General features: G+C 41.8%; 1 protein-coding gene across 1 annotated transcript in view; it reads left to right on the forward strand.

Moving 5' to 3' along the window:
- HSD17B4 (hydroxysteroid 17-beta dehydrogenase 4) overlaps positions 1 to 15,727 on the forward strand; it is a 79,424-nt gene extending 63,697 nt beyond the window's left edge. Inside the window, exons 21-24 of the mRNA XM_048503681.1 lie at positions 375 to 464; positions 2,440 to 2,578; positions 13,550 to 13,677; positions 15,321 to 15,727. Of these exons, the coding sequence (XP_048359638.1) occupies positions 375 to 464; positions 2,440 to 2,578; positions 13,550 to 13,677; positions 15,321 to 15,410 (447 nt within the window). The 3' untranslated portion in view covers positions 15,411 to 15,727. The remainder of the gene's footprint in view (positions 1 to 374; positions 465 to 2,439; positions 2,579 to 13,549; positions 13,678 to 15,320) is intronic.
- The last annotated feature ends 179 nt before the right edge of the window (positions 15,728 to 15,906 follow it).

Here is a 15,906-nt window from a genome sequence, read left to right on the forward strand (position 1 = left end):
GCTTGTTGAATACTGGCAGCCTTCCCTTGATGTGTTTTCCGATGAATAATGGTGAGATTGACTCAAACGTAGTCCTTTCATTGAAAAATCTGCATTTAATATTTGAAATAATTGGAACTGTAGTTTTTTGTCATGCTCATGGAAGACGCAAGTACAGTGGCTTTGGTCTTAAGACAAGTTGCTTGAGGATTTCTAATTATTACAAGCCTCTTTTTCTTTTGTTTGTTTTTATAAGAGCCTTATGATTTCCTGCTTGGAGCTGTGAGATTCAAGATTCAAAGGAGATGTTTCTTTGTTGCAAAATGTAACCATTGTACTTGTTTTGTTTCTGTGTTGACTAAAAACCCATTGACATTGTGGAAAAAACCTTGCAGGTCAAGGAGACTGGGGAGGTTGCAATAGCAGGAGCCTATGTGGATCTGACACCATCCTCTGATCAACCTTTGACTAAGGAGCCTGTTCAGGTAGAGAGAACATGATTTTTGGGGTGAGCTGTGGGTGGGGAGGCATGATGTATCCAATACAAGGATAGTTTTGTCATTTAAGTGGCCAGAAGGATGACCTTCTCAGAGCCCCTTTTCCTTCTTCATCAGTCGAGTTCTCTCTTTGATACAAAGATAGCCAGCCCCTGGCCATCCCAGCTTTCTTGGGACTTGCCTAAAGAGAAGAGGTTGTTTAAAGATGGCTATTTGAATGGCTAGTCACAGGGGGGGCAGCCTTCCCAGGCAGTGAGGGAACTCTTCTCTCTTGTGCTTGCTGTTTTTCACAAAGAGCAGTTCAGTGGGAATGTTGCTGGCTCAGCCTGCTGTTGCTGCTACATGGATGAGGGGCTCATCTGTCTCTGGACAACTGTGCAGGTTGCCCTTTTCCCTTTTGACCTGAAAACCATACTCCCTAGCTTGCCTGTGGTGCCTCCAGTCTTTCCAAACTGGCGGAATATCTCTTGCCCCATCTCCATCTCCCTCTGTTGCTATATTGCAGGTAGGTGGGAGAACAGGAACTGATGTTCCAGTCCCTCCCCTGTGTTATTTGTGCAACTGAGCTGCATGGATTGATTCTTGAACTCTTAAGAAAACCAGGGTTGTTCTTTTGGAAAAATGGTTTTGGAGCCTATGTACTGTAAGGCTGAATAGTTTTATAGAGCAATAGCAGGCATGTCTACCCAGAAATATGTTCCATTTTGTTCTGTTGGGTTTTCTGCCAGTTAAATGTTCATATTATTTCAGCCTTACAGCATAGTCCTGTACATGTTTTTCTGGAATTGAGCCTCATAGAGTACAGTGAGGCTTAGTTCTGAATAGAAAAACACAAGATTGAATTGCAAGCCATTTCCTTAGCCAGTAGTGAACTGAGAAATGTACTATGAAGGCTCAAGGGTCATTGTAATCCATTATTCCTAGGATCATTTTTAGCTTCCCAGAGAGCCTTGTTCCAGGACTGAGATTTCTGTGGTTAAAATAAATACTCTACACCAGGGGTGTCCAACCTGTAACCTGCCAGATATTCATGGACTATGTGTGATTCCCATCAGCCCATGCAAGCATGGCCAAGTGGCCGAGTGAATGGGAGTCGTAGTCCATGAACATCTAGAGGATCGTAGGCTGGACCCCCCTATTCCAGTGGTGGGATTCAAGTAATTTAACAACTGGTTGTTTACAAGCACCATTTTAACAACCGGTTCTGCTGAAGTGGTGCAAACCTGCTGAATCCCACCACTGCCCTGTTCTCCACTGATGACCCAAATTCTGTCATCTATCTGAACAATGTAAATCAAGGTAGTGACAGGTTATTTTACATAGTTTAAGTTATCATTTAGTTGAGTAGTATGAAGTCTTGCACAAGGACATTGAGATTTTCCCACCTGACTGTTCGACATTTTGCTGACCAACCAATATGTCCCTTGCAACTTCTGAGGATTTGACAGACATTGTCCTCATTAGCGTTCAGATTTATTTTCACAGCTAAAAGTGCTAGGAACGTGACTCTTTCCTGAATTAAAGCAGAGAATTTGGGGATGCAGCTGACACCAAATTGTATGTTTGCACCATGCAGTCATACTATGCAGTGTGAGGGTTGAATGAAAAATAGGTTAATCAGTTAAAGTGAGTAATTTCTGTCCATGTTTTTCAAACTGTTTAAATATGGTAATATATGCACATTATGGGTTGGCCATTTTTCTTAATCTTTAGCTGCTGCATGGTTGTGGGGAAATACAGCTGTACATTAATTTCACGTGATCTGTCACTTGCTCCAATCCCTTGCATCTTTGTATCCTAATAGCAGCATTTTTATATTTCATTTGGTTTCTCTTTGCTTGTGATGTCCTAATAAGAGGCCATCAAATATTATATAAACATTGAATTTATTACAAGCAGTGAATGTTAGAATTCAGACAGGGTTGGTGTGAAATCCTTCAGGATGTCTTCATTTATGTATTAGGCAGCAGGATTGCAGAGTGATCTTGTGTTTGAAGAAATTGGTCGTCGCATCAAAGAACTCGGAAACCAGTTGGTGAAGAAAGTAAATGCTGTATTTCAGTGGAACATCACTAAGGACAACAAGGCTGCTGTGCAATGGAGTAAGTCTATAGATTTAATTAATTTGTGGGATCCCTTATTGCATCCCATAATGAAGTGGAAGCTGTTAATTGCTTAGAGCTGTAGTTTGCTAGGTGTGGTAGCAACAAAGTAATCTTTTGTTCAGCTTGGCTTATATATTCTTTTGTTCATCGAAATTCATAGCAGTGGAACTAGGGCTTTGACATAAAAGATAGCAGTTAATCTTGTATTAGAACTGGTATGTGCAGTAGAGTCTCAGAAAAAAAAGTGGCAAACCACCCTCTCTCCGGTGTAAACCTTCATTATCAGGAGAAAACATGACTCACTGTAGAAGTTTCTTCTGCAATAATGTATGCAAGAGACTGGAACACTTTGTTAACCTCCATGAATTCCAGGTTAAACCTGTGTTGCTAGAGCAATCTTTTAAAACTTATGTAGGGAATAGAACTTCTAGGAAAAAGAAGCTTAGACACCATCTTGTATAATTTTATGGGATTTTATTGGTACATAAGTTTTAACAAGAATTTTACCTTTCTACAACTGCGTAAAAAAGTTTCCAGAACATAATCTTTCTGTTTGTGTTCATCTGTGTACATGTGTAAGAGAGACAGAGAGGTGCTATCAAGTTGACTCCTGGTGACCCTATTAATCAGTGTTGTCCGAAATGTCCTGTTGTTAACAGCCTTACTCAGGTCTTGCATATTGAGGACCAAGGCTTCATTTATAGAGTCAATTCATCTCGTGCTGGGTCTAGAAGAACCAGCAGTTACGCTAACTGCTCTTTTCCTGCTGCTTTAAACTTTTTCTAGCTTAATCTAATTAGATTAATCCTTTAAAAGGTGCAAGCACTGGGTCATTACTGACACATGGGGTGATGTCACATCACAATTTTTACTAGGCAGACTATGTTTATGGGGTGGTTTGCCATTGCCTTCCCCTGTCATCTGTACTTTACTCCGGCAAACTGGATACTAGTTTTACCAATCTTGGAAGGATAGAAGGTGGAGTTAACCTTGAGTCGGCTACCTTAAACCAACTTCCACTGGGATCAAACGCAGGTTGTGAACAGAGCTGGGATTGCAGTACTGCAGTTTACTACTCTGCACCATGGGGCTCTTCAGATTAATCCTATCTGGACTAAAATAGTAATCCAGTATAGAACAGCAGAGCACAATACTGGCAGGAAAGAAAACAGTAATCACTCCAGCTCATCAGAAGAAGACAGCAAAGTGCATATGAAGATGATCAATAAGTTATTCCTTGGAAAGACATTTTTCCTTTTTCAAGGTGTTCCCTTTCAGATGGATACCTGAAAGTGGAGGTGATGAGGCTGGTATTCTCTCTCATTGATGTCCTGCTGGAGACCTCTCATTTTTATTTTTTATTTAGCTTAACTTTTATTTAGCTTAACTTTTAAACCAATCATGGTTCTTAAACTAATCTTGGATTTTTACCAATTTAATGATAGGATTTTTCCAAGAATATTTTAGCAAAAATTGCCATATAGTCAGCTAAATTATTGGAAAACATATATGCCCTTTCTGGGCTTTCCCTGATCAGAAAGCCCCAGCACTGCTGCTTCAAGTCATCCTAAGCGGTAATGGTTCCAAGACAATTCTACTTTTGGCTCAACACTGTTAACCTGGTTTATCTCCTGACCCGAGGCATAGCGCCCACAGGGACATGAGGGGTCACATGTCCCGAGCGTAAGCCGTGTGTGTGTGTGTGTGTGTGTGTGTGTGTGTGTGTGTGTGTGTGTGTGTGTGTGTGTGTAAAATCAAGGCAAGGTGGGCCAGGTGCAGCAGGAGTGTGGTAAAGGCCGGCCAGTGGAGCCGTGCGCAAGGAGGGAATGCACTGAGCCTTCAGCTGTTTCCCTTGTCTTCCTCATGGACAGGCCGGAGGAGGCCAACTGCTGCCTCGTGGCCGAACCCCTCTGGCAGCTGCCTGCCTGCTTCTACAAGCATGCAGGCGCACGGGGGGCAGGGGCAGGGCCGAACCAGGCAGCAGGAGTCTTCCTCCTCTGGCCTGTCCATGAGGGAGACGTGGAAGACAGCCAGAGGCCTGGTGCGCTGCCTTCCCTCCTTGTGCATGGCTCCACTTGTCAGCCGGCCTCTACCATGCTCCTGCTGCGCAAAGGCCTTGCCACTCCTGAGGAGCCGCAGCTGCCGTGGCACCAACCACCTCCCACTGGTGGGCCCCACCTACGGAGGGCAGGAGGGGCACTGCTCTTCCCGTCGCTGGGCCAGACAACTAGGCCGGCGACGACCGGGTTGGCCGAGGTAAGTGGGATGTGGGGAGCAGGGGTGTGTGTGGGGTAGGGGAGGGGGCACTTGGGCAGGTGCTGCCATTTTCCCTCCCTACGCCTCTGCTTCTGACAAAATCCCTTTTAGAAACAAACCTTCTGTGGTTGTATCCTTTTCTTTACACTCATAGTTTCCCTCAAAAGGAATGTATTGCTACTAGCAGTAATGGATACATAGCACAGGTACATGATATAAACTTGTTTAGCATAGCATTGCTCCATAGTTACATACAAGCATAACATTAAAATAGTATGTAGAAAAATAAGATTTCATTATGGACAGGAGAGAAGGTTTCTGTTTGTTTTACTCAGGCTCCAGCAGTTTGAACCTACTTCAGACCCTTGTATCTTATTTTTATTGGATTCAAGCAGGATCTTTTCTTTCCACAAATGAGTTTTTTATCCTATTATTTCTTTTAAAAAAGATTCTTTCCCTATGAAACTTTCCCATGGGTTAAAATCTACCTAATCTGGCAAAATTCCTTCTTGTTTGGCAGAGCTCTGCGCAACTCAGATTAAGTCGACATTTTATCCCCTTTCTGGGATTCTAGGCCCGTGGTGGCGAACCTATGGCACTCCAGATGTTCATGGACTACAATTCCCATCAGTCCCTGCCAGCATGGCCAATTGGCCATGCTGGCAGGGGCTGATGGAAATTGTAGTTCATGAACATCTGGAGTGCCATAGGTTCGCCACCACTGTTCTAGGCCAACTTGGCTTTGTTGATCATTAACCAACTCTGCCTTCTCAAAGATCCATCTGGCTTGCTGGTTCAGGAAAACCTCTAAGTAATTAGGTTGTTACAAATTCCTAGTATAAATGGCTTCCTCCCTCTTTTCTCATCCATTTACTTAGGGCCTTTTTTGAAAGGCTTAGGTATATTAGAAGTATGCAAGTAAAACATATGTCTCATTGTCTCAGCCCTCACATTGTTAATCCTCAGCAGCAACTTCACATTTCTCATTCTGTTTACTGTAGCCTGGCAATTTATTTACAGTAGCTTGCAAAACTCTGGACTTGTTGGGTCTCTGCATCCTTCAGCTGTGGCCATTGTGTTTTCATCATAAAACAGCAAAACTAAAAATCTTTTTCTCAGTCCTGCTGAGCCTTGTGGTTTCTGATTTCTCTGTGTCTCAGCTCAGTTCAGGCCTCCCCTCATCCAAACAGAGAAACTGTACAAGTGTTGAGTATTATTGGCTGGTATCCTGCCTTCCATTTCTGAAAGCAGAAGGACACTTCTGCTGTATGAGGAGGTGTAGATGATTTCCACTGATTTCCACTTCCCACTTTTCCCTCCTGTGCTGTTTATGGGAGTCTGCTGACTTGGAACTAAAAGTATAAGATGTTATGGTAGTTTCAGGGTCCTGCAATGGGAAAGAAAGCTGGAATGTCCCAAGTGACAAGCTTCACTCATGGATCTCATAGGATACAAACCTTTATCTTGTTTGTTGTTTTTCTTTCCCCTTTCCCTCACCCTTGAGTACAGCTTTTGTTTTACATGTTTGACACTCTAAAACTCATTGCTCATTTTGCAAACAGAAGTTACATTATCTTCTGTGGAGCACTTGGATAAGAAAATTGCACATATCTATGTGCTTAGAATGAGTTCTCTGTTTAAATAACATACATCCCTGTCTATAAAAAATGTGTCCTCGCAGCATGACTAAAATATTTGGATTTATTCAGAAATAATGCATGGCAATATTTTATTGGAGTTCTGTCTGGAGTTAGAGAGGGAGCACTAATCAGATTGATCTGAGGCAAAAGGTGACTCAGTTATGCATTGTGCTTTGAAGAGTCAGTCTTCCCTTTCTTTCTAGTAACCGCAGGGTATGCACATCAAAATTTTGGACTGGATATGGATCCCAAATTTTAGGGACTTTTTTGGTGAAGAAAGATAATCACTTAACATATTCTTCTGAACACAATGAAGAAAATAAAATTATCCTTCTGTTCAGCAATAAGCAAGAGATTAATTCAAACACAAATAATATATCAATTTTAAATAAGGGCTTACTGCAATTCTCTTGATTGACCAATAGCAGTAAAGAGAACCTGTCTGACATAGTAGGCTTTCTTTTTTTTCAGCAAAGGGAGGTTTCAACCCTGAATCCTTATGTTTGTTAGTAAAGTCAGCTTCAACACACACACACACACACATTCACAATATGTTAAAGCCATATATGTCAATGGTTCCCATGGGATATTAGAATAAGAAAATTGCTCCACAAGCATTAGGGTTTGATCACAGTATATAAACATTCCTGGGGACTGTCAGTTTTGCTTTAGACAAGGATTGTATTAGTCATGCCAAACTATTAGGTTCCCTTTCATTTTAGGTTCCTTTTCCTGTTTCATAATCTTAAATATCCTGTTCAAGAGATCCTAGATTTTCAGTGACAATTAGATGGAGAAGGGTCAGCTAGCTAAATTTTATTGTAGCTTTGTCATAAGAGTTTTCTAATCTTAATGTTTTTTAGAATTCCTTTTTTCAATTGAGATATTAAAAAATTTTTTTATCACAAGCCTGTAGTTAATTCTGAAGATATTGGGCTTCTGACTCTCAGGATATCTTCTTCAGCCTGCTTCTCCCTACACGTTCCAGTTAATGAATTTGCCAATAGACTGAGGTCTGCCAGGCCTTTTATGACAGGGTGCATTATTTTCCTGGCTTTCTTGCTCGGCCCTCTTCCATTTTTATATTTGTATTACAGCTGTGCTTCCCTTGGCTTTGATGTTTTTAATTACCCCTTTCCCCCACCCTTCTGCTGCTGTGCAGTCTTCCATAGCTGACAGCATAGATCTACTCTGGGTCCTGGCAGCTCATTGGTTCTGTTGGTGGTGACTGAAACTTTGGCATCTTCATCTAATTGTCCAAGGGGGCTAAATGTCAAACGAAGGAGGATGCAAAGCAGCTCTGAATGGAAGTGATTTGCAATTCTAGTTGACATGGCCAATAGTTTGACTTTTTCCAAATTCACACGCCAAAAAAGCTTTTATTGTTTGGACAATTGATGCAGTTGACTGTAACAGCCTTCCACATACCATTTCCTAGCAAGCCAGGCTCTTCATTTCATTACCGTATATACTCGTGTATAAGCCGACCCGTGTATAAGCCGAGGTACCTAATTTTACTGCCCAAACCTGGGAAAACTTATTGACTCGCCTATAAGCTGAGGGTGGGAAGCTGGGAGGCAGAGGGAGCTCCTTATTTGGGCAGTGACATCAGGGGAAGTCACTGCCCAAATAAGGAGCTCCCTCTGCCTGCTGGCTGGGTTTGACAAGCCCAGCCAGCCAGCAGCAGAGGGAGCTCCTTATTTGGGCAGTGACTCCCCCTGATGTCACTGCCCAAATAAGGGGATCTCTCTGCCTCCCGAAGCCCAGCCAGCCAGGGTGCCTCGGGGTTCCCCTTTCACCCTCTGCAGCAACAAGCGCCGCAGGGAAGTCGTCTTGGCCACGCCCCCAGCCTTGGCAGAGGCCTGGAGAGCCCGCTGGTAAGCGGTGACTCGTGTATAAGCCGAGGGGGCATTTTTCAGCCTTAAAACAGGGCTGAAAAACTCGGCTTATACGCGAGTATATACAGTACTAGTTCTCAGTGGCTGGGATGGTGTATAGAAATTTATGTTTGCAGTGGAAGCAGGAGGATTTTGGGTTTTTTTGCCTAAAAGGTAACCACTCATTGATTAACAATAAAGTTTCCACTACAGACTGCATGGAACAGATCTGAGGTCAGATGAGAGATACATTCACACACACACCCTTTTAAACCTAGAAGTATACTTACTTGATGGAAGGGATATGTCTTCAGTATTCGATAGGGTAAACTGGTCTTGTGAAAAGGCCTTGATGTGGTAGTCAAGATATGACTGCCTAGCAATTATAGAATGTGTTTCAGATGTTCAGAGAACTAGGAATACAAGAACTCTCACAGGACAATCTTAGAATTATACCCTTCCTTGCCCATTTACTTCAGTGGACTTAGAATTATGTAGCTCTGCTCAAAATGGGATTGTTACATATGTAATTGCTAAACCAGCTGTATACCATTAATAGTTCCTGTCGGCTTGAAGTCTTAATTTTTACTAGCATGGCTATATTATCATATGGATATTTTTAAAAACCATCATACTAGGAACTAATCACCATTTTATATTCTAATAGTGAATTGTGAACCTATTGTGGATATCTAAATCCATAGACAGTGGGAGATTCCCCAGGTTTGCAAAAAATGGGAAACCCAGGGAAAAATTAAGGGGGTTACTTAAAACAAAGTAATGTTTGTCTGTTCGTGCACACACAGTGCATCTCTGCTGAAGTTGCCTTAAACCACTGTTCCCCCCCCCCCCCCATACACACACATACACTATCTGAGGTGGGGGAAAAGCCACTTGTGACAAGGATGCATCAGAGGCCAAAAGCCAGAAATTTACTGCGTCAGGAGCAGAAGAGGCAACCTTGCCTGTTCTCCTTTTTCATCATCAGACCTGCATCCAGCTGGAATGCCAACACAGGCAGCATCACGAGTGACCTATTTGAGGAGGATGGTCAGCAGAATAGTGGTGGGTGTAGACAAGCAGGCAAACCTCCAAGGAGGAGGCAGGGTAGTCAAACCAAGCCGTGAAGATGAGGTGGGGTGAGTAAACAATAAATATAGCAGTGTTAAAATATTTTAATGGGTTTTTGCTCTCTTTGAGAGGGCAATGAGAGAAGGGCACCTCTGTGGAAATTTGCAAAATATGACAATCAGTTGGAAAAACTAAATCTTGCCATAACATTCTCCATTTCAAGCAACAAGATGCCTGACAGTTTATATGCCTTGTAGTAGATCATTTTGGCAGTGCACTTTGTGCAGGAAATGGGACTTTGAAAAAACAGACACTTTGAGAAATTGTTGGTGTTTCCTAAAGAAAGGGTAGATTCTTGGTTAAGATTTAAGTTTGCTCCTGAAATAGAGCATTTGAAAACACAACAGCACTACAAAAGAGAGCATCCCACAGTATAACTAAACTGTTTTTAATGGAAAAGCTCCATCTGCATGTGAAAGAAAGCTAAAAATCATATTGAGAAGAAATAATACGGCTTTGATCCACATCATAAAAAGATTAAATGAATACTGGAAACACTTTCTGCAGTAACTATTTCAAAAAATGTATTCATCTTGGTCTTCAGTGCAGCCCCATATGGAACTGCGCTTGCATAGGCCTGCCATTCAGAAGATTGTTCTTAGCCATAGCAACAGCAGAGGGCACCCATCCCAGCCAGACTGCCCCTTCCCGCCCAAACCATCACGAGACTGGGAGGGCATGCCTCCTCTTCCCTTATTTCTCTTTTTGCTGCCGTATTGTGAAGAAGGTTTTTGACCTATCTGAGTTTTTCTTCTTACTTAATCTGACATTAGAGAAGAATTCATCTTTGTTCTGTTAGCCTGTTCTCCTTTCGGACTGTTTTCCTATTTCTCTGGCCTCAGGTACTTGCTTTGCTGCACTAATGGCTTCTAAGACATCTTGTAAATATTGTGACCAATGCTCTACCAAGATGACCCATACAGATGAGCATCCACTTTGTTTTTTGTGTTTGGGAGAAGCTTACAATGTTCAGACTTACTCCATTTGCCAAAAGTTTACTCCCACGGTGAGAATGGATCAAGCGTTTTTTCTCAAAGCAGCCCTTTGGGAAAGTGGTTTGGTCACGTCAGCCATTTCTGATGATTCCAAGATGCCTCGGGCTTTTTCTTCAATCTCCACTCTGACAGAATGGACATGCTTAGTCCTCACTACCCCTGATCCAAACTTGTTTGGAACAGGATCGTCCCTCACCAATGGATCCAAAGTCAACTGCCTCTACTTGAAGCTTGGTTACATCAGATCTGAAGGCATGCTCGACTAAGCCTACTAGGCATTCCCCATCTGTAGGAACAGAGCCTGAGCATAAGTCCAAGTCTAAGACCAAGCACAAGGAAAAATCCCTTGAGACTAAACAAGCTAGACCTTTGTCCAGCCATCAGATCAGGACTGCCTTTATTGCTCCCTCCATCTCTCCACTCTGAGTCCCTGGAATCACTTTTCCCAGAGTTGGAGGGCTTGGCTCAATCAGACTTGCCCTTACTAAGAGACTTACCATCTGGTCAGGATTCTTCACTGTTGTCTCAATTGCCTTCATTGGGCTGCTATGTTCCCGCAATGGGCTGCGAATTGGGATTTGCAACCCTCTCCTCTGCTTCCCCTTGGACCAGTCTCTGTGGCTCCTCATGAACCAGTACGCCTTTTTCTCCCGCCCGCTCTGTCTACAGTGGGGTCTGATCCAGAAGAAGGTGAAGTTCTTGGATCCCTGGGTTCTGATAGTCACCTGGGGTCCTGTCCTGATGATTGCCTAGAGGTGCCTGATCCTATCTCACTGAATAAGGACCTGCATGTGTACAGCGAGCAGGTGCTCAAAATGGCCAATGCCCTTGATATTGAAAACAGGGTTTCATTTACCTGTAACTGTTGTCCATTGAGGTCTTCCGTGTGGACCCACATATCCTCCCTCCTGCCCCACTGTGAACTCTCCTCTTCTATATTGTGTCTTTGATCCTGTCATCCTTATAATTGTGAGCTTATGGCAGCAATCAGGAACTGAGGATAGAGGGGGTGCGCCCTTCCAGTCAAGTGACAGTTTGGGCAAGAAGGGGCTGTCATTTTGCTGTGTGGCTAGGAGGGATGCTACGGCTAAGAAAAATCTTCCAAACGGCAGGTCTGCGCAAGCTCATTCCCATGTGTGTCTGCTCAGAAGACCTCCATGATTGACAGTTACATTTAAGTGAAACCCTGTTTTGTCAAACACTTTCTAATTTTACTGTGACATACCTCTGAAGATGCCAGCCATAGATAGGATGAAAAGTTAGGAGCAAAAACTACCAGACCACAGCCACATAGCCTAGAAAACGCACAACAGCCAGAATTTTGTAAAAGTTCATAGGAATTTCCTACCTTCTTACATTTAGGGCAATGAATATTTTTATTCACAGTATTTTACTGTCATTCCTAGTTGCAGAAATAATGCAGCTTTTCTATTGGATTTCCTGATACAGAATGCTTAAAGTCTTTTTTTAACATTGTGGGCTTCCTTTATTCAAGCACAAGATTTCAGTATTAAGAAGAAGAAAAAAGTTTTGATTTATACCCTGCCTCTCCCTCTTGTAATGAGACTCAAGGGGCTTACAAACTCCATTCCTTTCCTCTCCCCACTATAGACACTTTGTGAAGTAGGTGCGACTGAGATTATTCTGAGAAAACTGTGACTAGTGAAAGTCACCCAGCAGGCTTCATATGTAGGAGCGAGGAAACAAATCCAGTTCACCAGATAAGAGTCCACTGCTCATGTGGAGAGTGGGGAATCAACCCTGGTTCTCCATATTACAGTCCACTGCTCTTAACCACTCACTACACTGGCTCTCATTAAGCAATGTATATCATCTTTCTGAGCAGATGTATTGTTCTCTTAATAGAGAGCAATTTTGCCTTTGCTCTTTCATGATCCACCAGTACTTTGGAGTGCTAATCAAAGATGAACTGCCTAGGAAGTTCTTCAGTGTAGTCTATGAAAGTGCTACAGCAGTCAGTCCCATTCTAGTGCAGGTGTTGCTTTTGTTTGCATCACTTTTACATAATTGGAAATTAAATGAGGAAAGTACTTAAGTGGCTTTGATAAACTAATTTTAAGAGCTGTTGGATTGGATCCAGTGATTCCTTTCTGCTAATTAAGGGTACCAATATTCCTCTGTCTGAACAAGCCACTTTCCATTGGAGCAAGGCATCTTGATTAACAGAAAATTGCCACTGAATCCATTAATTTCACCATGCTTTTGTGAGTTCTGGGGTTTTTTAAATGCTTTTTGGTTGCCTCAAAGTTGGGGTCATTTTGTTTAATGCAGTCTCCATGCATACACATATTTATTTGGTTCTTCATTCATGTGCTTTCTGTGAACAAGAGCTCCCCGTCACCTTCCATTTTGTACTACATCCCAAACTGTTAAAGCAGTGAAACTACATGTAGAGGCCTCCATATACATTTTTACAGTTCTAACAAATGGTTTAAACAGAGGGAATTTCCCAAATAAATTAGTTGTTGAAGCTTGTGCCTAGCCTCTTAATTCATATATTTATTTGAGGTGGATTACAGGATAATGTGAAAATGGAAAATGTCTGTCATACTGTGAAAGAAATGTTAAAATACCCATGCGCTGTAAGTGTTGATAATTCAGACAGTGTATTTGTCTCGTAAATCCAGCAACTGTACAGAAGAGCTTTGCCACAGCAGGTAATTGTAATGATTGGACAGGGCGTGCATAATTAGGTAAATTTTATTACTTCTGTGTTAATAAATTAAAATAATTTAAGAACTTAATGGCTAGAAATCTGTACCAGGTGCTAATGGGAATGGTTTTCCCATGTCTAATCTGTTGAGATCTGGAGTTTTCTAACTGTTCAGATTAGCAAGTCAAACCATTGTTTTAAAATATTTTAAACACATCTGAATTCAAAATTAAGTTAATGAAATATTGTCCCTACTGAGTAGGCCATTGTTTTCACCTATATGAGTATGTTTTCACCTACTGAATATGCCATTGTTTTCAAAGAGGAACAAGACAGAAATAACTAGTACTGTTTCCATTTACTCTTGTTTTTGTCTTGCTATTTCATTTTTCTAGCCATTGACTTAAAGAATGGCTCTGGAGAGCTGTATCAAGGACCTGCACGTGGCAAAGCAGATACCACTTTCACCTTGTCAGATGAAGACTTCATGGATCTGGTACTTGGCAGCATCAATCCACAAAAGGTATGGAGCTGGTTAACACTGCAACAGTCAAGTAGTAACCTGAGCAAGGTCTCGTTAATAGATAATTAAAGAAATGCTGAAAATAACAGATGTTCCATGACACATGAGTATAACTGTTAGTCAGCTCAGACAACATTGCTATCATTCCTATTCTGCTAAATAGATTTAATAGAGAGGTTCATGAGTCACATGTTACAACTTTGCTCATATGTGGACAAGTAAATGTGTGCCTCAAGATACAATTGGATACCGCTGAAGGCAAGAACAGGGCAGTCTCCCCATCAACAGCATAATTATTGCAGTAAGTGCTCCATTCTTTTCTTTGATCATGCAAAGAAACATATGTATTTTTTACTGATGTGAATAAGCGAGCCAGTATGTGCAGGAGCTCCAAGTAAATAGTAGAACTCATTACCAAAGTTTTGTTTTGATGAGTGTTGCCTAGTAGAACTTTTGAATAGAGCTGAATTTTTCTGAAACAGAGGGGTTTCCCACATTCAGAACTTTCACTGATAGTTCCATAAATTTCATGATCCGTTTGAAGCCAGCACTTTCCATAGTGATTACAAATGGAGTGTATTGGTGGTGAGAACAAGATGGATGGAGGAAAGATGTCAATTGTGCCATTTTCTTCTTTATGTCCCTACAAGCCTTTCTCAGTGATCTTCTTAACTTGGTTAAAGAAACCCAATCTTGATGGGATCAGAATATTTCCTAGTCTAAATGGTGTGGCATTGTGGCCATTCTTGGGCTTGGAGGGAGCTTACATCTTGATAACAGCTAATTGTTTAATAGGTCTGATCCAAATGTTAAGCAGTCATGCATTCAGGTGTCCCATGAGGATCCATATGGAAAGGAGTCATGCATTCAGCTGTGATGTATATCAGGATGTAGTAATAAATGTAATCGTAGAAGTTGAACAACCTGCTAAAAATAGTTTTCATGATCAAGTCACTACTTGAAACTGCTTGAGAGCATTCAGCAAGAGTGTACATGAGGCTCAGAAGCATATGTTTTCTGCCCCCTGCGGCTGGCCCCTTCCCCCCCCCTTTATCTTTTCCAGCCGGCAGAAAACAGGCCAGGCTAGTGGGGTGGGGCCAGGCCTCGCGAGGTGGGGCGGGGGTGATTTTTGTGCCACTTAGGCACGTGCCCAGTACAGCGCACCCCCCTCCCACTTGTAGCTTCGCCACTGATGAGGATGCATGAAACTGCATGACAGCGTTCAGCAAGACAGATTCAACTGGCTATTTAGCTTTAAACTTTCCATTAACTATAAGAGATGCTGAATTCAAGGAGGATGGTATGAATCTGGTGATGATCTGTTTTTCCTTTTTGTTTTTTGAAGGAGGCACTGGGAGCATGCTGAAATTCTGTACTCCTGATTATGTTTTTGTAGGGTGTACACAGTGTCCTAGAAGATCTGCAAGTGGCCATTCAAAATTACTGGGTTCTTTCTTTTAGTTGAAGAAAGTGAATCCTGGTGATTTCAGTAGGTTTAACCTCTGGTTCTGTGTATGCGTTCGTGTGTGTTTCAGTTTGGTCTTCCACTCAGTTCCTAGTTAAAGACTCCCCTGTGGCTGCTTTGAAAAAACAACTCTGAGAGAGTGGACTGGCTAATTGTTTTCCTTCTCTTCTTGCTGTAGGCATTCTTCTCTGGAAAACTTAAAGTTAAAGGAAACATCATGCTGAGCCAGAAACTGGAGACGATTCTCAAAGACTATGCAAAGCTGTGAATTCCCTGTTGGATTGAATTAACCTAGGAAGAAAAAAGGAGTGGTTTTCTCTACAGAATGACAACCTAAAACCCTTCTAAAAATTCTGCATTAGATAACTTCTGATAGACTTTACTACTAATGTGCAAGTTGCCTTGATAATTTTTTGACTGAAATAACTGATGTGGATGTGACAGGTTAATGAGGTCTCTCTGCTTCTGTGTGAGCCTTTATTCTTTTATATTCATTCCTCAGAATGTATTCCAATTAAAACATTTGTAATTAATATATTTCTACATCAGTCTAAACATAATTAAATCAAACATACTTTAATACCATTTTTCTGGCTCTTTTTATTCATTTCTACTGATTAGGGGTGGGAACAACGAAGGTATGTCATCTTACTGGTAGTTTAACGCCCAATATTTTTCCCCTTGGATTAAAAAAAAAGTTTTTTCTAACATCCCTCATGGTACTAAAACATTGTCCCCTGTCTCTTCAGATATCATTGAGTCAT

Source organism: Sphaerodactylus townsendi, linkage group LG07 (genome assembly GCF_021028975.2).
Source record: "Sphaerodactylus townsendi isolate TG3544 linkage group LG07, MPM_Stown_v2.3, whole genome shotgun sequence".
NCBI lineage: Eukaryota > Metazoa > Chordata > Lepidosauria > Squamata > Sphaerodactylidae > Sphaerodactylus > Sphaerodactylus townsendi.